This window comes from Dendrobium catenatum, unplaced genomic scaffold (assembly GCF_001605985.2).
Source record: "Dendrobium catenatum unplaced genomic scaffold, ASM160598v2 fragScaff_scaffold_1284, whole genome shotgun sequence".
NCBI classification, from domain to species: Eukaryota; Viridiplantae; Streptophyta; class Magnoliopsida; order Asparagales; family Orchidaceae; genus Dendrobium; species Dendrobium catenatum.
This window is the reverse complement of record NW_021319746.1, coordinates 872,153-896,383: the sequence shown is the minus strand read 5'-3', so window position 1 is coordinate 896,383 and position 24,231 is coordinate 872,153. Positions and strand designations below refer to the sequence as shown.

The following is a 24,231-nucleotide window of genomic DNA, read 5'->3' as shown; positions in this document are numbered from 1 at the left end:
AAATATAACTTCTATATTAGTAATAACAATACAAATATGACTATGCAATAGGCCATCTAACTCATCTCTATAACAGTTGAGGCTACGTACTGGGAGTTGCCTTATAAATTCATTGCTACACCTAAATAAAACAAATATAATTTAATCATGTAAAGTTGGGAAATTAAAATATATACATAATAGATATTTTTTTAATGGTTACTTGTAGCCAAATTAAAGTCCATCCAAACTGACATGATGTGAGACATGAAGTGCAGGTCGTCCAACATGAAGTCCCTCCCAACACCAAATCTGAAGCAAATTAATGCAGCCTGCAATATTTGCCCTCTTAAGCTTGGTCACCTCAGCAAGTTCCTGAAACAAGTGGGCAAGTAATGCTGCCCCTAAAGAGTATGTGCTGAACAAACCCAAATCCTCCAACAAAGGTAATAACCTCAAATGAATCTCATAACCTGAGGTGTCCGGAAGTAGCTAAGTTCCCATCAAAAAGAGAATGTACGCACGAATATGCCGCCAAAAATCTAGCTCGTTCAAGTCCATAGAAGGTCCAACGTAGGCATCTCAAAGGTAAGCAAGTCTGAGCTTGTGTCTGACCCATCATAAACTTTGAAGAGACTCGTGGGTTGAATGGATCATGATAAATGACATCTCACTCAGGGTGCTGCCCAAATAGATCATCACAGCAATCCGGCCAACTAGCCCATCGTCTACCAGGCCCTACAACATTGTTCCCAACTAATGCCGACCCATCAATCTTAAGGCAGAATATCAGAGCAATATCTTGTAAAGTAATACTCATCACACCTACAGGTAAGTGAAATGAGTTTGTGTGTGGTGACAAACACTCAACTAAAGTTGTAAGAAGATTGTGATCCATCTTTATGTATCGCAGCTGACTAACACAGTCCAATCCTAAGACTCGAATGCCTTCCATATATCTCGGATAATTTATTGGTCACTCATGAACCATAAGAAGATGCGAGGCAGCTTCCAAAACTGTCCCCTACATGTCATGAATATTTAAGGGCATTAGTAACATTAAATGAAAAAATGAGCATCATAATATTTTAAATATTATCATACCTCATCCAGATGATCCGTTATCTGTGACCCATGTAATGAGGCAATGTTGGGATTTAGATCCATCAGCACATTTTGCTGTTCTTTATCACCCTGTGCTATAGCTTTTCTAGCTTGACGCTTTGAACGTGCAGGTTGACTTTCCGCAATAATACTTATAATTTGGCATCAAAAAACAATTAGTTCATATAATAAAATAGGGTAAATAAAATATTAAGAGGGTGAAAAAAATATTATGGAGACATTATGAATTATGTGCTTAAATAAATATTATGAAGGCATCAAAGAACAGTTAATTCAACCCATGACCCAAACACTTAAACATTCACCCAAGGAGACATTATGAATTATGCGCTTAAATTTGGTTTGATTGAATCAACTTATTGGAGACTATGCTCTATCTAAAATTCCCCTAAAGATTTTACTAAAAGGAACAAAATCAAAACCAAATTACTATGAATTTTAATATTAAATTAAATAGAGCATGTATTAATACAAAATTAATTAATATTGAAATAAATATTAGAAAATTATTTAAAAAGCACTAGGAGTTGGTAACATGCTAAAAAAAATAAATATTAAATAACTAAAATTATTTGAAATTCATAGAATATTTTCTCAAAGTTTAAATTTTAAATAAAGCTTTAATTTTGAGACAATGAGTATTTATTTGTATTTTGTGGATACAAACTTAATTTACTATGATTTATCAAAGTTATGTTATTTAAAATACTTAAAATTATAAAATAATTAAAATATAGATAAAATGGTCCAAACATTTATTTGTAAAACTTTTAACCTTGTTTAAAAGATTAGTAAGATACATGCTAACTATCTTAAATTAATATAATTAAGAATACTTAGCATGTAAATTAATTTTATGATAATAGGATAATATGCATTTCGTCATCATTTTGTGATAGTTTAGGATAAGCAAAAATATAATGAAATATTCAAATTATATTAAGGTACATTTCGCATGCCCTAGATAATACATCACAAACATAAAGGAAAAATACAAAGTACATTACAAATGTTTTTTTTCCACAACATCAAACATAAAGGAAATAATAAAATAATATTACATAACTTGTACACCAGCACACACAAAGTTTCAAATCAACAATTTCACGAATGCTTCGCACGGCGTGTTGGACAGGTTGTTCTATTATGCCCAACTATATGACAATAACTGCATACTCTGCTACTTTGTGCTCTTGGTTCATCCATTGAATTTCTGTATCGATTAATCTTGGGCCTATCGGACCTTCTTCTAAAATTTGGAGGGCTCAAGGGATTCAAACCAGTAGCAGGATCATGAGTGGGCCAATATTCCTTATCTGGTATTGTGTGAAATTCTTCTAAGTATGTCATCCTAAAGTTATTCATTATGTAATACTCTAAAACATAATCCAAATGACTTATCCTGATTGATGCAGTTGAACTTATTACATGGCACATGGCATGTTATAAATAACATGTCTCTCATAACTACATAAACTATTATCCCCTGGTGTAATGTCCAAACGGTATGATCTTGAGGACATATTAAAAACTTGAAAATCATGCATATTAATACGTGTAGACTCCAGTATTCTTCTTGCATCATTTTCAAGTTTTCTTAATTTAACTTGGACTCGTAGGGAAAAATTGTTATTACTCTGATGTTCTTTAGTATTAATAAGCTCGAGTCGATGGACAAACATTCGAACAACATTATAATATATGACAGTAATAAGAGCTATCGATGCGTTTGTTGTCATTACTCTGTAATGGAATCCACCATCAAATATCAAAGTCAACTTCAAAACATCCCTTTCAACTAACCATTGATGAAGTCCTGGCTTTATTTTTATTATATCTAACATGCTCTGATTGAATAATTTCGAATCATCGGTATTACCAACTGTGTACATTTTCTAGCATAGAAACTCCACTTTAGATACTCCCATTTGGCAAATAGTTTTCTTAAAGTTTTCACGTAAGTGTCTAAGACAATGACGGTGTGCTACCCAAGGAAAGATGTCCCTACATTCACGCACCAACCCAGCATGCAGATCAGATATGATACAAAGATTAGTTCTACTTGTAACAAAAGGGAGTAAAACATGAATTGTGATAAGAAACCATATCTAAGAATCGTTGCACTCTGACTCCACAATTCCAAAAGCTAATGGGAAAAGCCTGTTATTCGTATCGAGCCCAACAAATATGAGTAATGTTCCCCGATACTTACATAAAAGAAAAATCCCATCTAGGCTGGGGACGGGCCGACAAAACCTACAACCAGTGAAAGATGGCCCAAAAGCCTAAAATAACTTTTGAAATATATTTGAACTTGAGGATTGATTTTTGTACACAGTTTCGAGCATAGCTTGAACAATAACTTTCATGAACAAATTTAGTGATCGGTAAGACTCTTCCCAACTGCCAAACACTACTTTAATATCCTTCATACGTGCACCTCATGCTTTCATATATGAAACTTTAATGTTAAACTTTGTCTCAACTCTTCTAATTATTTCTCTACGTTTAATATCCATTTGTTTTCTTATAGTTGGAATAATAAAGAAGCTAATGAACTGTGAATTACATTACCTGTGACCTGCTTGAAGAAAAGGGTTCGTGCACGTATGTGGACCTTTTATGGTAACTATATTCCATATCCCACCTAATCGCTTGCTTAGGGTGGCATTTAAACGCCAAGGATACTTTACCAGCAAAGTATCATGTTGTACACAAGCAACTGTAAATTTTTGTTTGTTCAAAGCCACAATGACAAATTGAATATTATTTGTGATTGACAATTCGTGCAAGGCAAATTGCAGTTCAAATTTACTGCGAAAACATATATGCTCTATCAATTCATTCGGAATGATAAATTCATCATCTGTCATGCTAAAATTATTACTACTATTAGGTGCAACCTCCGCATTCCACTGACGTGAAGTCTTAGAAATCTCAGCAAATTCATTATTAGATGTCATGCCCTCAACTGTATTTCAAAGTTCTTATAAAGTAGCAATGTTTAAAATTATGTAATCGGGTATTGAGGCATTTTTCGTTCGTGAGGCGAGGCGTAAGCCTCAAAATCAAAAAAATGTATAAATATAAAATGATAAATTTTGTATATACTAATGAGTAAATAATATATAAAATATAAAAATGCACAAGATATGAAGTGAAATCAAAATATCCCAATAATAAGACAACATGAAATATAGTTCAACTCAAACTCCATCTTTCCCAAATCACAGTATTCTTTTCATTAACATATAATTACAAAAATAAATAGCAATGACATATCACATAAGAACTCATAAGTTATCAGCATTGTCATCACTAAGGGGGTCTTCATTTGAATCATCAGTATGATGAACTGCACTCTCCCCTTCCTCCTCTCCTAGAGAGTCCAATGTCTCCCAATCAGGTCCTTCGTCAATATCAGTTATCTTCCTCTTCCCTAAATATTTTTGAATAATCTCAAAATAAATAAGTGTAATACATTAATAAAAGTCTAAGAAAACTTTATTTTTTATATACCTTTTTTTATTTGCTCTTGAGTTGTGATGGATGTGGATGCTTTAAGACCATCAAAAAAATCAACATTTAAATCTTCATCTTGTAATTCAGACGGCATCACTTCAACTTTATCATCTACAAATCACTCATCATCAGATGTCACATCCTCGCAGAGCAAAGGATCTTCATCATCCATTAATCCTTTTTTTTTCAAATTCCTATCCCTGAGTCTCCTATTATACATAATGTACACCAATGAATTCATTATTAATGTGGACAAGTGATTGCCCAGTCAGGTCAAGGGGCAGCGCCTCTGCGGGGGTTTCCGGGGGTAGCGCCCCCGGAATAAAATTTTATTGTAAGTAATTTTGAGCAGTACCGGCTCGGTACCGAGCATGTACCGGCTCGGTACCGAGCATGTACCTGCTCAGTACTGAGCGGTATCGAGTGGTACCGCGCATTTACCTAGTGGTACCAAACATTGTTGTACAGAGTGGTACCGAGCATATACCTAGTGGTCTCACTGTGGAAGGAAGAGAATGCCGAAGAAAACGGAAAAAGGTCACGGTAGAAGATAGCTCCAACCTAACTCACGGTAGAAGATAACTCCAAGTAATAAGCGAAGAGCGACTCAATGTGAAAGGACGTCGATGCTGAATGAAGAGGGAAAAAGGTCGCTCGAAGAAGGGAGAAAACCTATTTTTGGGAAATGACATAAGACCGCGCGGGGGTTGGGGGGGTCCGAACCGAACAAATATATATTCGGTTAGCTTTTTTAAAAAAATTTTAGAGGCGGACGCCTCTCAACCGTGAGGCGAGGCGCGCCTTGTAGCGCACCTCAGTAAACTTGAGGCGTACGCCTCAAATCTTGAACTCATTGCGTAGGATTTGAGGCTTAAATGGGCGAAATTGCGCTGAGGCGCGCCGCGCCTCTTATTGCACAATTTTAAACCATGTACAGTAGTCACGAATAATATCATTGGTATTTTGCTGAACAATATTCATTACATTAGGATCATGGAGGATATCATCAAACTCTTCATCTCCTTCATCACTTGAACCACTGCTCATTGTCTCATACCCTTCATCATTGATTAGGAGCATATAATCTAAAATATCATTGACTTGAAAAATAAAAGTAGGTTGGGATTGTGTAGGACCGGCCAAATTCTTCTGGTATGAGGTTAGTGTGGATCTGCATTTATACTTACATAATATTAGATAACCATGAATAAGATTTTACTTTAGAAAATTCAATCTTTCATTCACAACTAACATACCCTAGATGTGCACTTGGAATTGCCAAGGCCATCTTCGCAGCATCATGCATCTCATGTACATGATCTAGTACGACTGAATTGTGAATTTGAGTCGACAGATCTTCATCCAAATTAATATCACTAGGAATTTCCTCAACATCCACATACAGAATCAGAACTTCAGAAGCAGCCAATGATAATGCAAATTCACGACCTTCATTGTCCTCAAGCTTCGAGGCCATGAATTGGTTGCCCACTGGAAAACGACTCACAATGGTCACCACGAACTTTAAGGGATCGAACTTCAGGGCTCTGAGAACTCGATCCTTTAACTTCTTCAAAGTTAAGTTGAATGGAACTTGTAAGGGCCGACATTTACCACTAATATATGTTGGCCAAAAATTACCATCTAAGGATAACTCTCCGTCATATAACAACATAAAAGATGGTGGTCGTGAACTCATTTTCAATACCTACATTTACAATAAATTTGAAATGATATATTTATTTCATCAAACTCATAAGAATTTAATTAATAATATTTACTATGTCAATATTATCATTAACTCATGAAAATATAACTTTTATGAATAGAAATATTAATCTCTCCTTAAATTTTCACATAAATTTAACAAATCTACTATTTTTTCATTAAATATTTTGAATTATTTTTTATTCATTTATATTTACTACAAATATTAAAAATTACATGAAGATAATTAATTATAAATAAGGAATATTAATTATTACAAATAATGAATGATTTAATTATCAACATATGTTTCAACACAATTACTTAATAATTATATTAAAATAAAGGCTACTACATTCTGTGAGATCAATGCATATGCTGGACAACCCCCTCCCTAAACTTTGAGAAAACGACCCACAATTATATTTACTACCTCAATGATTCCCTAAAGCAAAATATAAATAACCATAATTATTTTACAAACAAATAACTGAGCATTAACAAGCTTAAAAAATGCATAAATATTTTGTGTTTCTCATGATTTACCCAAACATTTCTAAAAAATACATATAATACATTGATCACCTAAAACCACTTCGTTCTACAAATTTATACTGTGCATTTCATTTTTTTTTCTATACTCTATCTTCTATTCAAGAAAGGATTTTAAAAAGTGAAAATTTTTAAGCAAAAATGAAAAAAAATACACTAACCTGAAATGGCAATGTCCGGCGGTTTGCGAAACTCGGGCGAAATTCCAGAGAAGTAGAGAAAACGATTAGAGAATGGGGGGACCACCTAGGGCTTCGGCTGATTTTTTTATAACACCAAAATCGCCCGTTAGACGGGCAATTTATGTCTTTAAGTAAATCACCTAATTAACGGGCGATTTAGGCCATAATAGGCAATGGCCGTTCAAATGGGCGATTATGCCTAATTTTAAATTTTATAATTTGGATGCTTAAATGGCTAATTACATTTATAATCATGTTTAGCATGCTAAAAATTCCTTGCCTACTAATTAGTAATCAATCAAAATCTTAGATTGATTATTTAATTAGTTAATCCACCCACATACATTGCATGTAGATTTAGCCTACCCGCCCTCTTCCCTTACCCTATAACCCACTTAAATTACTTCCTAATCAAGGAATTCCTATTTGGGAATTAATCTCAGCTTTTCCCTCCAAGATCTTCTTCCAAACTTTAAGCCTAATTCAACCAAAACCTGAACCCAATCTTCCCAAAGCCTTCCCCTTGGCCGACCACCTTCCCTTATCTTCTCCCACTTGGATTCATAGGAGAAAGTTGTCCTGATCTTCATGTGTTTCTGTTTACGCATCTCTACTTGTTGTCCAGAAACTTTTGGATGCTAATAGTGGTTGTCCACCCTTCCAAACCCTAGAGAGTTGCTGTCCAAGACCACCTGTTTGCTGTTCAGAGACTCCAGCAGCAGTTCGTTGCTGTCCAGCCCTTTTGGGAGCGACCATGGCTGCCTGGAACTATCAGGGATCACTGTCTAGGGTTGGCTAATTGTTGTCCAAAGGTTCGAGCATGGATTTGTTGATGTCCGAGCCGTCAAAGACGCCACCAATGGTTGTCCAAGCTTGCAAGAAGGTTGAATCTTAGCAAAAGATGAACTCTTTCCTTCTCTCTTACCTTCTTCGTTGATCCTTGCTTGTGGTTTTATTTGATACATGCAAAATCTTGCCAAACCCCGCTAAAAGCTTAGTGTTTAGTAGGAAGTTTGTGACAGATCTTTCATAGCAATATTCTTATTGTTAGATTAGGGATTTCTTGGTGAAACCTATCTCGTATGCAACATCAAGAGTAATTGATTATTATGTGGTCTTTACTTTTTCGCGAGTAACTTGGCCTGAGCTTGTGTTTACCGCTCTTTGTGATTTATTTCATTGTTTGAATCACCATAAAAATTTAATTAATTTGCTCTTACTCATTAAGCGTGCAAAAATCCTTACCTAAATCAAATTTTCATATATGTTCTGCATCAGAGCTTCCTTTATATCAGGATTTAGGTATAAAAGATCGTGATTCTCAGAATGAAATTGGCAATCACAACCACACAAGTGTCCAAAGTTAGGGTCAAAGGAGTGGTGACATCGACGAAGTATTCCCTACCTAATAACTTAACTGTTTCCAGATTCAAATCCTTGACTACCAGGCCAAAATGACGCAATCTTAAGATTGCACCTTCAGATTGGATATAACAAGAAATACTCATCTGCTAATGCAGCTTCCATGAGAGTCTGGAATTGGAAGTACTAGAGTGGAGCGGTAGTAAACATGCTTCTAAGATTCCATTCCACAGAAGAAGACTGATATAAAGTTATATTTAAGAAAAGATAGAGCATATAAAGAAAAGAAAATTGTATTGCTAATGTACTTTGAATTGTTCGATGGAAATCAAAAGCAGCATTGAGCAGGAGGGGAGATTGATGGTCAGCTTGCATAACTCCCATACAACACAAAAGTAAGAACTATTTTATGGCACTAGCAAGAAATAAATTAGATGATAGTCCTTGATTTTGAATATGTAAGCTATCATTGTAATGCAAAGATGCACAATTTTCTAGCAATCACAAGTTACGCAGCGTATTTATTATTAAATTTACCATACCTCAGAAGCTATCGAACAATTCAAGCTCAAATAAGCTCACATTGTAGGAGCCTTAAAGAGAATGACAAAGTACCAAAAGAAAAAGTCTTACCGTCATGCGAGCTTTAAATGATTTAGCCTTTGCTTCAACTGCCTCTACTCCTTTCACACCTCCAGAAACTGCATAATTACCCTGCAATAAAGAAATAATTTAGCGTTTGAGCAATATATAATTAATTTGATCAGAATCAAAGACAAAAATAGAAATCATCTTACTGGACATAGATAATTTGCAATCTGAACTTTGTTTTTCTCATCTACTTCCTCATTGGCAGCATCGCAAAGCAATTGCACCTTGTCTGAATCTAATCCAATGATACTAACCATAGCACTTTTAGCAGCATCTGACGCATCCTGAAGAAAGTTAAAAAGAAAATCATTACAATGCATTCGTTGCGTGATAAGATTACAAATATATATGTAATAGTTATAGATAGATATAAATATAAATTTGGATGCAGATATAGATTTCTTGATTAATATGTATATAGCTATATATAGAGAAAGATGATATCGGCTCAAACATAATTTTCATCTGCTAACCTGCATTGCTTCTCCTCTTAGCTTGACAAGCTTCAGCCCATCTTCGAAGCTTGTAATTTCAATTATAGCAATCAGTATGAAATTTCATTAAATGCATAACTGAAAATCAATGAAATAATGAATAACTATCCTAATAATTCAAACGTATAAAACTAGGATTTCTACATAATATATTTACCTTTTTCTGAACAAGCCATACCAAAGAAAATGTGTTCCCAGGAACAAGGTAATCAAAAAGGTGCTGAAAAAATAGCAGTTTAATGAAGGTAGAATACCTGAAAGCTCCAGCAAATGCAAGAGCTGTGTACTCTCCCAAGCTTAGGCCACACGTGACATCTACGGAATCAATGATGTCAGGGCCTCCATCACGTGCACGCAGAACCTCCACCGCAGCAAGGCTTGTCACATAGATTGCAGGCTGTGGAATACCAATATTAAAAAGAACTCTTTTGAGCAATTCTAAAAGGAATAGAACGCTTAAAGCATGGATAGTGCGGCAACATTCAACCATTTTATCTACTATGACTACATGACAGAACTTTTGTAGTTTTGTTAGACGGAAATATTGGAATATGCTAGATTAAAATGGTATCCAGTCGTGATATGAAATGACTAAAAGAAACTATAATTGAAATTGCAAAAAGCATAAAGCATTTGCTGCACAACTTTCATTACATGAAGGATTATAAGCAATACTTGGCTCTCGAACTGCAAGGAATACTTGCTCTTAAGCCTTCAGATGTTCAGGTGGGAAGGGGGAGAAGGATGTGGGGCTTGTTAAATGGACCGCAATGTAGGTAATCTAACAGGACATTCCCCTAAACCTGTGTGACCTTTCTGTGCATATTCCATCATTCAAACAGCCAAATAACACAAATACATAGCTTCAAACAACTAAAAGAGCGTGGGCTCCAAAATTTGTGCCCCAGCCTCTCCACGCCTTTTTACTCGATCTCCGGATTACAACGATGCAGTCCGTTTGTCCACATAAGAGTGTAATTGGGTGACCGTGCACACACACAGGAAGAATGAGAAAATTTTAAAGTTCAATTTTTTTTACTAATCGTACTATATGATCAATTATACAAAGATTAGGTTTAACGACTAATTGAACAATTAATTTATGTGAACTAATCGTACTGTACGATTAAGATCGTACTGTAAGATTCGTTATGATCTAAAAATCCTAGCCGCCGGATAAATTAAGTAAGATATTCGAATTTTGAATTTTGAACTAATCGTACTGTACGATGTGATTTGTACTTTACGAAAATTTGAAATCTTACTTAAATTAACCCTCGTAATTAGTCAAACAAATCATGGTTTAATTAATGATTACCGATCGTGCTGTACGATGGCGATCGTACTATGTGATTGACAGAGACAAAGTTTGATCATCCAACCGAAATCATGATTTTTGAATAAATCATACTGTACGATGTTCACATCGTACAGTATGATGAGAGCAGTACGGGATGATTAACAGAGATGATTTCCAATCATCCCAAGAATCATCCTATACGAATAGAGAGAAAGTAAACAGATCATATTGGACGATCTTAGGATCGTACTGTACGATGTGTTCAAACAGTTGAACAGCTCGTCTGAAATGAATATTCACATTGTATTAGACGGGACTAGTTTTTTAACAGATCATACAGTACGACCTTATATCGTACTGTATGAACATAAGACGGCTCACTTGAATTTTAGGGTTTTTGAAGCTCATTACTTGAGTAACTTTTATAACTTCATTTACAAAAAAAAGAAGAGAGAGGTGCCTTGAGCTGAAGAAGGAACTTTGAGAGAGGTGCTTTTGAGAGAAAATCAGGGTTTGAGAGGAAGGAGAAGGTGAGGTTGAGCGTGGGCAGGAGTGTGAGGAGATCACACGGTTGCTCCGGGCTAACAACACCCTTGCTACTCCTATGGCTTAGGTGAGTCCATAAAGGCTCTCTTGGGAGAGAGGATTCAAAGTCAAGTCCTCGAGATACTCCACCTTCTCCATGAGGGAGAAAAAGATTGGAGGTACGCTGCCTTCTTTAGAAGGGAGAAAAAGCTTTGGGTTCTCTGCCTTCTCCAGGAGGGAGAAAAATGATTCAAGGTCCCTGCCATCACCAGGAATGTAACATAGCTTACGGCACTCCGCCGCATCAGGTTTTTTGAAAGTGAGTTTATAAGGGCTTCTCCGTCTTGTTATGGGAGCAAAAAGAGAGTTACTTAGTGTTAGTGCAATACCCGAAACGGAGGACTCTAGGGAGTGGACGTAGGTCAAGGCTGACCGAACCACTATAATAATTTTTTATATGTTTTTTTTTCATTTTTCATATTTTTATTTTCCTGCAATTTTCATTCTTTTTATAAGTGCTTATGCTCCTAAAGGATTCATGTCTAACACTAAAAAGACTTGGTTAGAAAATATTAGGAATGACCTTTCTTTATTAGATTTAAACGAGAATTTGACTTTTAATAGGACACAATGGAGAAAAAGGATTCATGCAGCCGACCCCACGTAGTGGGATAAAGGCTTGATGTTGTTGTTGTTGCAAGTCGAGTTTATTGGTTTCAATCTTATTAATCAACTACACTGAGTTTAAATCTTTTTGCTACAAAACTATTTGCATGTGTTAAAATTTTTAAAAAAAAAAATTTATCATATAAATTGCTTCTGCATGTTATTTTGAGTAATTTATCTGAATTAAATTTTTAATTTGTTTTGTGGCTAAAACAAAAAACAATAAGTAGTATTCCTGCTTAGGGGTTTTTAAAATTACTAATTCATCTCCCTCTTAGTGTGCCTCAGGCTAGTTTTTTGAGGTTTAACAACCTTCTCGAACTTTCAATGATTAGAACTCTAAATCTATATAATCAACGATTCTTATCAAATATTGATTGACTGATAGATCCCATGATCATTTGACAGGTTTCATTTCAAATACCACTACAAAACTAATGGATACATGGGGCATATGAAAAAAATATGTCTAGATGATTGATAAGTAAATATAAAACTTTCAATGCTTCACCTGGCTTATTACTGTCGAATCAAGCTTTTCCTTTGGCCCATTGGTGCAGGCATCCAAAAGATCAAAACTAACCCCAACAAAACATGGGATTATAGTGGTATTCACCAAGAGAAAGGCTTAATTAGACAAGAAATTAGAAATCACGCAGAGGAATACAAGTTTCACATACCCAAGTATGTCATTTGCTTTACGAAATAATTCAGCTGCAGCTGGCACACCCTGAGCTTCAGCCCCCATTCCTAAGGTTTGTGCACCCTTAAATAGAAGAAGTGACAGTTAGAATATGCAACACTTCAAGTTGATACCCAAAAGTACTACATAAATATCTGCAAAGCAAGGTCGAATAACTAGCAATAGAGCTTCAGATTAACTGTTGATGCTAAACATGATGGCATTCTATTATGTTCTAAAAAGTACTTATTGACAGGCAGTGGTTAAAGCTTGAATAATTAGGTAAGCCCGTAAGATTATATGAAGTCAATGTTATACTGAAAACTAAAAAATATACAATCTAAGCAGAAATGCTTGAATCATGTCGCACAGCATGAAATGTTAACCAATGGTACTAGTTTACAAGTTATAGAGGTTTATAATTCATGCAGCAAGTGGATAATATAAATTCATTGGTCTACTAATATTTATTACTCGGATAATACTAATTTCCTAATAGGTTCAACTATCATTAATGCTTTGATGGACAATTGACTTCATCAAGTTTGATTGCTATTTCAAAATCTTAACTCTATTAATGAAATCATAAACGATTGCATTCCCAAAAATATGAACTACTTCTATATGAAAATTGGCTTTGTCCGGAATTTTTTTTTTAATGCTTTGTAAGGATATTGATACACTCAACAGAGGATTAATACTGGATGGATACATATAAATTGAGAAGACTTTATTCCACTTGAATCTGAAGTTGTAATAAAGAAACAATTAAAAATAACGAATCATCTGTTTTTTTTTTTTTTTAAACCAATATGATAAATAAGGTTGCCGTCACTCATCTCTTATGTTCACTTTACTACCTTATGATCAAAATCATCTGACGACTTTAGCTTACTATGATATAAAATGTATAAACTTCTAATATGCAGATGATAAATGAGCTGCTTTCTACAAACTTCTGTTAAAGCCAGAGTTAAATTTTATAGTTTGAGGTACACGGATCTGAAAATACATTATCTCAAAAAATCTTCATTTTATTATTATATAAGCTACAATTTCGCAGACTTAAAAAAGTGCTGATAACCTAAACTATAGCATGGGATATTTTTCTTTTCGGTATCTAGCTTCCTGGTTTTTGTTTATAAGAGTAATGGATACAACTGATTACCTCTAACAGATACAACAACATCAAGCATTTATCCCACTATATAAGGTTAGCTACATGAATCTTTTTTTCTCCATTGTGTCCTGTTAAAAGTTAGTTTCTCATTTAAATCTAATAAATAAATGTTATTTTTAATATTTTCTAACCAAGTATTTTTAGGCTTACCTCTACCTTTCTTAACATAAGTCAAATCTGATGCATACTTTCCTAACAGGTTCATCGGAAGGCCGCCATTTTATGCAACCAAACCATCTAAGGCGACTCTCTCTAATTTCATCTTCCACTGGAGCTACTCTAACTTTTTCATGTATATGCTCATTTCATATCATGTCTCTCAGAGTAAAGCCACTCATCCACCTGAGCATCCTCATCTCTGCAACAGTTAACTTAATACTATGCTTCTCTTTTAATGACCAACATTTTGCACCATAAAGCATTACAAGTCTAACCACCATCTTATAGAATTTTCCCTTAAGTTTGCGGGAGACTTTTCTATCACACAATAAGCCTGATGCATTCCTCCACTTCAACCATCAATCTTGAATTCTACTAATAATACCTCTTACTGATAAAATAACGAAAAGTTTAAATGACATTAAGATAGATTTCTCTATTTTCTAGAGAGAACACCTAATATAGAGCTCCAAGTCTAAAAGATTAGGAAAAAACACAAAGCAGTTGATTTGCATGATCATTATTTTATGTTTAGAATGATTTGTTGTGAGGATTGATATAAATCATGTTTTAGGAAACTATCTATTTAACAAGATTTCCAAAAGGCTGAAATATGATTCAGGGAATTTAGACAAAGCTATCTTATCTTTTTTTGGATGAAAAGGAGATATCCCCAGCCAATTTAATCAGTGTAGATCCTGCAACCATGCAAACATAGAACAAAGCAGAAGCAACGGAAAATAAACCATTAAAGGAAGAATCTAGTTCTAGTTGGGAAGCAGCTTCATCTTGATCAAGGTGGTAGGATGACAATCTAAGAGATGAGATGTTTTACAGTATTTCCTTCATCATTCCGCCTGGGAATATTTTATGATGAACGTGCAAGGAAAGGAGTAGAGGCAATAGAAACATAATAGAATGCAGGAATAGCACCTCCTGGAACTATTTAAACAAAAAACACTTTCGTTGATGATGAGCAAAGTTTAGCTAAATCACGTCTACTCTTAGGGCATCATGAACATAAGTTGGTAATTTCTCAGCACATTGAGTGGATGATAAGAAAAATTTTAGCTAAATCACGGCTACACTAAGGGCACTATGATGGCAATAGGTATATAAGATAGGACTTTGCAGCAAATTGTAAGAATGATGGGCAAAAATTAGCTAAGCCTAAACTTAAGCCATTATGATATTGTCCTCTTTTCCATCTCTTATCTAGAAAAAACTTGCGGATGGCTGAATAATGTAAAATTCTTCTAAATTCAGGACAACAGTGTTCATTTTTGAACGAAGTGATAGTTCAAAGATGCAAATGGCACTGCAGATTACTCATGCATAACTTAAAAGTCATTTTCAAGCAGTTCTTCAATAAGCACAAATTTTCTAGTTCTATTGATCTCCACTCCTATGAAAATCCTGGTGCGACAACAAACTTGCCACTGAAAAGGAGATACTTATTCGATAATAACCCGTAAGAAGTTCGTAAAGCATTGCCCCACCAAGCGCCCGCGCCACCCCCCAAAGAAAAACTGAAAAACTCGCCATTGTAGCTCAGCAAACTCAGGTTCAGCAAAATGCAGCGGTAAGAAGAAAACCACCAATAAACATCATATGAAGTCATCAATTTTTCACAAGACAAAAAAGGAAATGACAGAAAAAACAGAGCTCGAATTACCTGTCCGGGAAACAAAAACGCGTAGCTGGGCTTGTAATCTATGAACAGAGATTCGTCCGAAGTGTGCTGCCGAGATCCGACCGAGACGCTCATGGAAATCTTAGATCTCCAAAGGCTTTTCGGCTGCGAAAACCCGATAGCTACATGACGGGAAGTCTTCCGAAGATGAGACAAAGGAACAAGGGTGCAAATGGATAAAGACATCCCGACGATATCTCGATGGCCGGTGGCGAGACTGATCGCAGTTCGAGGAAGGAAAAACCTGCGATGAAAGTGTAAGCCAGAGATCAAGCAAAAGAACGATGACCTCAGCGGCGGAGAGCACGAAGAAGGTATAAAAAATAGGTGATATAGAGATCCAACGGTATAGTCAAGGGTAGGGGTGTAAGAAGAGTTGAGTTTATTGGGTTATGAGCTCGAGTTTATTTATTAAAAAAGTTTGAGTTCAAATTTGATGAGGCTCACCTTTTGAATTGGCTCGTCATTAATTAATTATTAAATAAAATATTTGTATATTAACGTAATATATAGCTGAGCAGAAAGAATGAATGCAGGCTCGTGTGTGGCGCAGGAACGACGTTGGGCGCAAATTTTGAATGCGTGGGCTCGAAACGAGGCGTGGGCTCGCATGCCGAATGGGAATGATGGAAGAAGGAACGCGAGCTTGCATGTAGAATGGGAACAATGTTGAATGTGAAGCAAGACATGGGCTCACTTGCCGAACGTGAATAATGGTGTCCTCGTGTGCGAAAAGCAAATAAATAGCAGAACCGAGCAACTCGACGAGCCATTTGAAGTGCAAAGAGTCGAGCTCGTGCTCTCCTTTTGAGCTCGAATCTAGTTTGAGCTAGAGTTCAAGCTTAGGATTTTGCTCTCTAGTTGAGCTTGAGTTTGGCCTAACTCGAGCTCGTCTCGACTTGTTAACACCCTTGCTTAGGGGTGTCAAAAAGGATTTTTGGTCGGATTGAGTCCAATACGAAACTAACTGGCCTTTCATTGACCCTATCAAAATCTGACTCCGTTAAACAAACTGGTCAAAAATTTAAATCGGACCTGACCCTCCCATTGACACAACCAAACTTGATAACCCAAAATGTAGCTAGGCACAAGCGCGTGTGGGCGAAGGGGGAGAGAGCAGGGCCAGCAACTGTCATAAATTGACCCGATATCATGCAGGTCATATCGTATCTGATTGTGGCAAGACTAACCCCAATATCCTGCAGGAGAAATACTGAAATAAAAGTTTCAATTTATATACTACACATAGCCACTATTGAATGCAATATAAAGCGGAAGACTACTAAATCTCATCATGATTTTATATATATCATCCAAAATATATATAATCTGAAATCTATTTACAACAATGCTTGGCAAGAGAGAGCACAACAAAAAAATAAAAGCAAAACCTAAAAAATCAAAATTAGAAAAACATACCTATAACACAGATCAAAGCGTGCTATTCAAACTACATAGCTCACTCTTTATCTTTCCCAGGGCCTGAAAATAATAGCAAAAGCATGAATGAGCTAACACATCTCAATATGATATCGTAGCGTAAAACAGAAATCAAGAACCAAAATCAAAAGAATTGAGAACACTATGTTGAATCATATATTTAAATTAAATACAATTAAATAAATATTGAAATGAATTGAATTATAAGCAAACACTTCATAACAGAATCCCAGCTTGGTATCCCATTTGCTATGGCATAATAACACTTAGGTAAAAGAATCTCACCAGCATAACAGAATCCCACCTCAATCAACCACTAGCGCTGGCATAACAAAATCCTACCTCGGTTGCCCACTGTGACCGGCATAACATAATCTCACATTGACCGCACAATAGCACCAGTATAACAGAATCCCACCTTGGCCGCCCACTAGTGCCGCCGTAACAAAATCCCACCTCGGCCGCCCACTGGTACCAGCGTCACATAATAACACTTTACAATATATTTTTCAATGCATTTCATTAATCAAAGCATAATTAGACTGAATTCAAAAATTGTCAAAATGTCTCAACAGTAAAAAACAGAATACTATTAAGCAAAATTCATAATTTTCAAAAATAACCAAGTTACCACAAATTTTGTAAAATATTATTCTGAAGCTTTAATTGAACTGAAGCACTATTTTTAGATGTTAAAAAATTAATGAGCAGGATAAAATCACTATTTTTTTGAAATCACCAAAAAAATTTCCATAATATACTCAAAATATTCGTAATCACAGTGTCTATAACATATAAAAAGTTACGCAGTGAAAGTTTTACAAAAACAAAGTTATTCTCATTTTTTTGTTACGGAAATACAAATTTGATCGAAAAAATACCAAAAATAAAAAATTATTAAAATCTGATGCAAAGTCACTTTCTTCTTCAAGCAATTAATCTAAGCCCCATATCGACTCATCTAGTCCATACCCAAAATGACATTAAATGCTCAAATAGGTAGCAAAATAAAACCATATCTCCAAACTCTATCAAAAAACTCCAAATCACAAAAACAAACCCTAGTAGCTACCATTCCATCTCCTATAGGCAAAACGGCAGACAAAGAAATAAGTAATAATATGGAAGGCAGATCGAGAGAATCAAAATACTGCTCGGACATGAAAGAATGGCTAGCACTATAATCAAATAAAAAATGTCAAGTAGATGCAAAAATATAAGTCATACCTTTTACAACATATGGGGACTCAATGGCCTCTTGCTGCTTCAGACTGTAAACTTATGGATGCATTGGGGTCAAAGAAATAGAACTACTAGCACCTCACAAACCTCTAGAAGGCGTACCTCATGATACTGGACCAACATCCCGGCTAGGTGGTACTACCCTCGGTCTACCTATTGTCGACTATGTAGAGCCTCTGAAATCAGAATGTTTATTAAAACAACCTTGTAGACACTCAGCAATCCTATGTCCAAATTGGCCATAGTGAAAACACCTTGATGCTCTATAACACTTACCACTGTGTCTTTTATCACACTGCTTACATAATGGGGCCTCACTCACTGAACCCCCAGAACTAACAACACTGACTCTATCTGATATAGAAGAAATTACTACTAGTTATCCCCTCCTTTTGAACTCAACGGGTCCAAACCTATTCTTCTTCCCATAATGGCTGCTGTTGGTTGTCTCACCACTAAATCTCTACTTACTTGCAACCCATCACTATTGTACTGCTACCAGATCATCCTCTATCCTCCTGTCCCTCTTGAATAACTGAGCAAAGCCTGTAATATCTCCTATCCCAACAGTGGTTGCCTCAAGCATCTCAGAGTCCCTCCAAAAATCAGTAACACTTTTCCCCAAAAGTGCCAACTAACTATAGAGAAAACCTGGAGAGAGTAGTATACTTTTCCTCGTATTGCTTCACTAACATGCTTCCCGAATAAACTTTTGAAAAGAGCTTTGTAACTATCTCCTAGTATATGAAGATACAAATCATGTCCTGAATGTCTCAACAAACTCATCCCAAGTAATTTGAGTATTTGAAAAACCCTAAAACTTCTCCCTCTATTGGCCTAACCATTAGTGCTCAGCCTTTCCATCAAATAAAAATTTAGCTAATGCAACTCTTCTCTCAAAAGGATAATGCATCCCATCCAGAGTCTTCTCTATCCTTATTAGCCAATCCTTAGCTACTCTAGGCTCAGTAACATCGAAAAGTTTAGGAGGATATAATCTCGTTAAATTTTGCAAATATCTATCCATGTACTCAGATCGGATACCAATAACCCGTGTGTGAGCCTCACCAACTAGTTGTGCTACTATACCTACAATCTTAGAAATTGCTTCATAATTGATCACATGATTTATAGCCTAGATATGAGCTGCCTGACTAGAACTTTAACTATTGGCCATATCTAGATCTGGCTGAGGTGGATCAGGCATCTCAAAACATATAGTTGAATGCAGTACATAAATATGAAAAAAAAAATGAGCACCAAAAACTATCCAGAATCATCTCACATGCTTCTAAAGATTAAATCTTATGGCTTTATTACAATTCACTTCTCGAACCTATACTCTAATACCAAAAAGCTCGTCACAACTCAACACCATATGATCCGATATCGCACAGGTCATACCATATTTGATTGTGCCAAGATTAACCCTAAGATCTGGTTAGAGAAATACTGAAATAAAACTTCTAATTTATATACTACGCAGAGTCACTATTGAATGCAATATAAAACAAAAGACTAATTAATCTCAACATAATTTTTTATATATCATTTAAAATCTATTTACAATAATGCTCCGTAACAGAGAACACAATAAAAAAATAAAAACTAAGACTATAAAATTAAAAATAACAAAACATACCTATAATATAGATCAGAGCATGCTATCTAAACTATACAACTCACTCCTTACCCTTCTTAGGGCCTAAAAAGTAAAAGTAAAAGCATGAATGAGCTAACACGACTCAGTAGGTTATCTTAGCTTAAAATATAAATCAATAACCAAAACCAAAAGAACTGAGAACAACATGTTGAATCATATACTAAAATTAAATATAATTAAATAAATACTAAAATGAACTGAATTATAAGCAAACACTTCATAATAGAATTCCACCTCGGTAACCCATTCACTCCAGTATAATAACACTTAGGTAACATAATCCCACCTCGATTGCCCACTAGCGCAGACATAATAGAATCCCACCTCAGTCACACACTGCGCATGCGTAACATAATCCCATCTGGCTGCCCTGGTGCTTGCATAATAGTCACCTTGATCGCTCACTGGTGTTAGCATAACATAATCCCATCTTGGCCACTCATTTGCACCTATTGCAACTTAGTTTTCATAATTATACTTTCATATTATGTGTGTTTTTGATGATTCTAAATATTATTATTTTGATTATTATTTTCTCCTATAACATATATTGGAAATATTGCTTTTATTGTTTGTGTGTAATAATATTTCAGGGAAATCATACTTCAAACTGTTAAAGACTTCAAGTTAAATTAGATTAGGGTTTATTATAAATGGAGTATGTATTTTTGCACTTTTATTGAGTCTGAGAGAGTGTGATTATAATTGGATAAAATGCACATACACATTGGGGGAGTGTTAAAGCTTATAAAATTTTAAATTAATCGTACTGTACGATTTTAGATCGTACAAGATGATTTGTTCAATTATTTTCTCAAGAAAGCAGTCAAACGAAACATGTGAGGAAAATTTTTTTAAGTCTTGTTCATATTGTATGAAGTCATCTTCTTATATATGATATCCAAAGTACAAAATTGATGCGAACAATTTTGTCCAAACGAACAGGTACATTTTTTGAACTGTTCATCCGGGATGATCTTGAGTTCGTATAGATGACGTCCAGAGTACAAAATTGCTTTAAACATTTTTGTTCATACAAATAGGTAAAATTTTTGAATGGTTTGTACGAGAAGATCTTGAGTTCGTACAGACGACGTCCATAGTACAAAATTATTGAATATCTTTTCTTCTAGACGAATAGGAAAATTTTCTAAACGGTTCATACTATATGATATACAATTCGTACTATATGATTAGCTTATTCAAAAATATTGTGTCCATGATAATATGAGCAAATTTTGAACTTTGTATACGTACGGTCGCCGATCATACTGTACGATCATGAATGGTCAAAATTGAAATTTTCAGTTTTTCAGACTATTTTTTGTCTTACCTATATAAATTCCTTATAAAATGATTTGACCTATCTTGTCTTCGTATTTTCTTTGACAATAAATGAAAGTAAGTTTTGGGAGAGTGTTTGTGAGAGAATCTTGTAAGTGGAGAGTGTGAAGGGATCACAAGATTACTCAAAGATAGGAATCACTTTTTGTGTTGTCAATTCTCTTACATACTTCTTTCAGTTTGTTCGAGAGAAGATCTTTGGAGAAGATCTGGTTCTTTGCGAACACTTGGAGGGTATGAAAGGATGAAGGTTCTCTGCTGACACTTAGATGGTGTGAAAGGATGACAGTTCTCTGCCGACACTTGGAGGGTGTGAAAGGATGACGGTTCTTTACCGCCACTTGGAGGGTGTGAAAGGATGATGGTACTCTGCCAACACTTGGAGGGTGTAAAAGGATGACAGTACTCTCTCAATACTTAGTGGGTGTAAAAGGACAACGGTACTCTATCACACTGAGAATTGGTGGAGAAGAGGGTAATTATAATGGTTTCTCTGCCTTACTATGGGGTCAAAAGGAGAGACACTTTGGTAATAGTGTAATACTTAAAGATGGAGTCTTCAGGTAGTGGATGTAGGTCTAGTTGGACCAAACCACTATAATTTTTTGTGTTCTTTATTTTTCTGCAATTTTATTTTCTGCACATCTTTATTTAAGTGGTTAAAAAGTTTTATTTTGCTAAGAAAATTAATAATTATGCAAATTAATTTTAAAATGGTTTTTCATTCAAGAGGACTTTTTTGAAATTATCAATTTACCTCCCTCTTAGTTAGCCTTGGGACAATTACATTAGATCTAACAACCTATACAAATTTTTCAAGTAATATTAGAGCCAGGTTTTAAAAATTGAGGTGTAGAAAACTTTTTAGAAATGATCATGGGTACTTTTAAAAACCGTAACAAACTCTAGACCTCCATTGTTGTATAATATCTTTTTCATTTTTTGGAAAATACGAATGTCTACTTTTCTTTAATCGCTTGACTATCACATGCGAATTTTAGTACAATAAAGATACACTAGGCCAACTAGACTTATAGATAGCATTAGACCTGAAACATCATTTGATAACTGGACTATAGAAGAATGAGACTTAGCTCAATTAAATGCAAAATATTTGAATAGTTTCTTCTGTGCACTTAAATCTGAAGACTAAATGCAAGTTTATACCTGTAAAAGTGGAAAATAAATTTGGGATAGACTTTGTATCACGTATGAAGGGACTAACAAAGTGAAATAATATAGATTAAATATTTTATTGAATGATTATAAACTATTTTGCATGAAATCAAATAAATCGATCACTGACATGTACACATATTTCACTCAAATAGTCATCTCCTTGCTTGCTTTAGGTAGAGAATTAACGATTACATAAAAAGTGAATAAAATATTTTGTTGTTTTCCTACTACTCATGATGTAAAAATAACTACTACTATAGAGTCTAAAGATTTAACTATTTATTCCATTGATAATCTTTTTGGATCAATAATTACTTATGAGTAAAGAGTGACTCAAAGATAGATTGATGCATGTGAGAAGCAAAAGAAAAAGAATATAGTTTTGAAAGTGGATGACTCAGAGAGTGATCAATCTCAGCATGAGGATGAAGATGACATTGCCTTGTTGACTAAGCAATTCAGGAATTTTCTAAAGAGGAAGCAAAGGAGACACCATTAGTGGAATAAAGGTAAGTTTCACAAAAGTATTAAGGCTTCTAACGATGTGATTTTCTTTGAATATAGGAAGCCAGGACACGTCAAATCTGAATGCATGAATCTTAAAGCAAATCCTAGCAAGGAGAAGGTCAAATAGAAAACAAATGTGAAAAAGGGAAAGAAGAGGATGCATAGAGCATTTTGGGCAGACTTAGCTTCGGACTCTTCAGAAATAGAAGTGGAGGAAGAAGTCATAAATTTGTGCTTGAAAGCTGACAAGCTTGATCAGTCAGATCAAGAAGATGTATGTGACTTAACCTATGATGATTTAGTTGATGTTTCTAAAAGAATTCATATGACATATAGAAAACTTAAAAAGGTGCATGCTAGGTTAAATTTAGATTTTCTTAAATTACAAAAAGAGCATGAAATCTTTAGGAAAGATCACGCACTAATTGATAGTAACCACATGAAACTGTTAGATGAATACAATGAATTGAATAAACAGCATAAATTATTAAAATCATCCCATACTGAACTTGAAAAAGATTTTAAAATATTTATGGATGAATATGGTAATAGAGAGCACTATTTAAAAGTTAATAATGATGTGTTAGAAAGTACAAACTTGTTTTTTAAAGCACAATTAAATGTATATAAGATAAACATGATTCCACCTACAGCTGAACAATTTTTTAATTCTAAAAAGAAAACAAAAATTTTAAAACTTAGGAAAAGACAAGTTTACCCATATAAATTGAAAAATATTTTTCTTGAAGTTAAATATTTTTCTTGTGGTATGATTGGACACATATCTCACACTTGCACTATTCGTAGTAAGCCATATCTAGTGTGAAGACCAAAGATGCATAAAATAAATCATATCATATATACATATAGATTAATTTTGCCAAGAGGAGAACCTAAAGTTTGGGTTCTCAAGACTAACATTTGATTATATTATAGAAATGATCTCATATAAGAACTCGTGAGAGCATTTAATACCTGAACAACAGATGTTCGAAGCATATGACTGGAGACACTGCATAATTCATATCGTTCGAAACCAAAAATAGATGCAAGATAACACTAGGAGATAATACCACT

The 24,231-nt window shown here is 34.8% G+C and overlaps 1 protein-coding gene across 6 annotated transcripts in view; it reads right to left on the bottom strand.

Annotated features, from left to right (window-relative positions):
* Window positions 1-16,146, bottom strand: part of LOC110110726 (malonyl CoA-acyl carrier protein transacylase) — a 54,747-nt gene extending 38,601 nt beyond the window's left edge. For all 6 annotated transcript variants that reach the window (XR_003702369.1, XR_003702373.1, XR_003702372.1 and 3 more), the window contains exons 1-7: window positions 15,762-16,146; window positions 12,746-12,831; window positions 12,577-12,643; window positions 9,829-9,971; window positions 9,554-9,602; window positions 9,227-9,364; window positions 9,063-9,143 (exon numbers count right to left, since the gene is read on the bottom strand). Coding sequence is in view for 1 of the 6 variants with exons in the window: in XM_020842328.2 (XP_020697987.1) it covers window positions 9,063-9,143; window positions 9,227-9,364; window positions 9,554-9,602; window positions 9,829-9,971; window positions 12,577-12,643; window positions 12,746-12,831; window positions 15,762-15,965 (768 nt within the window). In the remaining 5 variants the exon portion in view is untranslated. The remainder of the gene's footprint in view (window positions 1-9,062; window positions 9,144-9,226; window positions 9,365-9,553; window positions 9,603-9,828; window positions 9,972-12,576; window positions 12,644-12,745; window positions 12,832-15,761) is intronic.
* Between the last annotated feature and the right edge of the window lie 8,085 nt (window positions 16,147-24,231).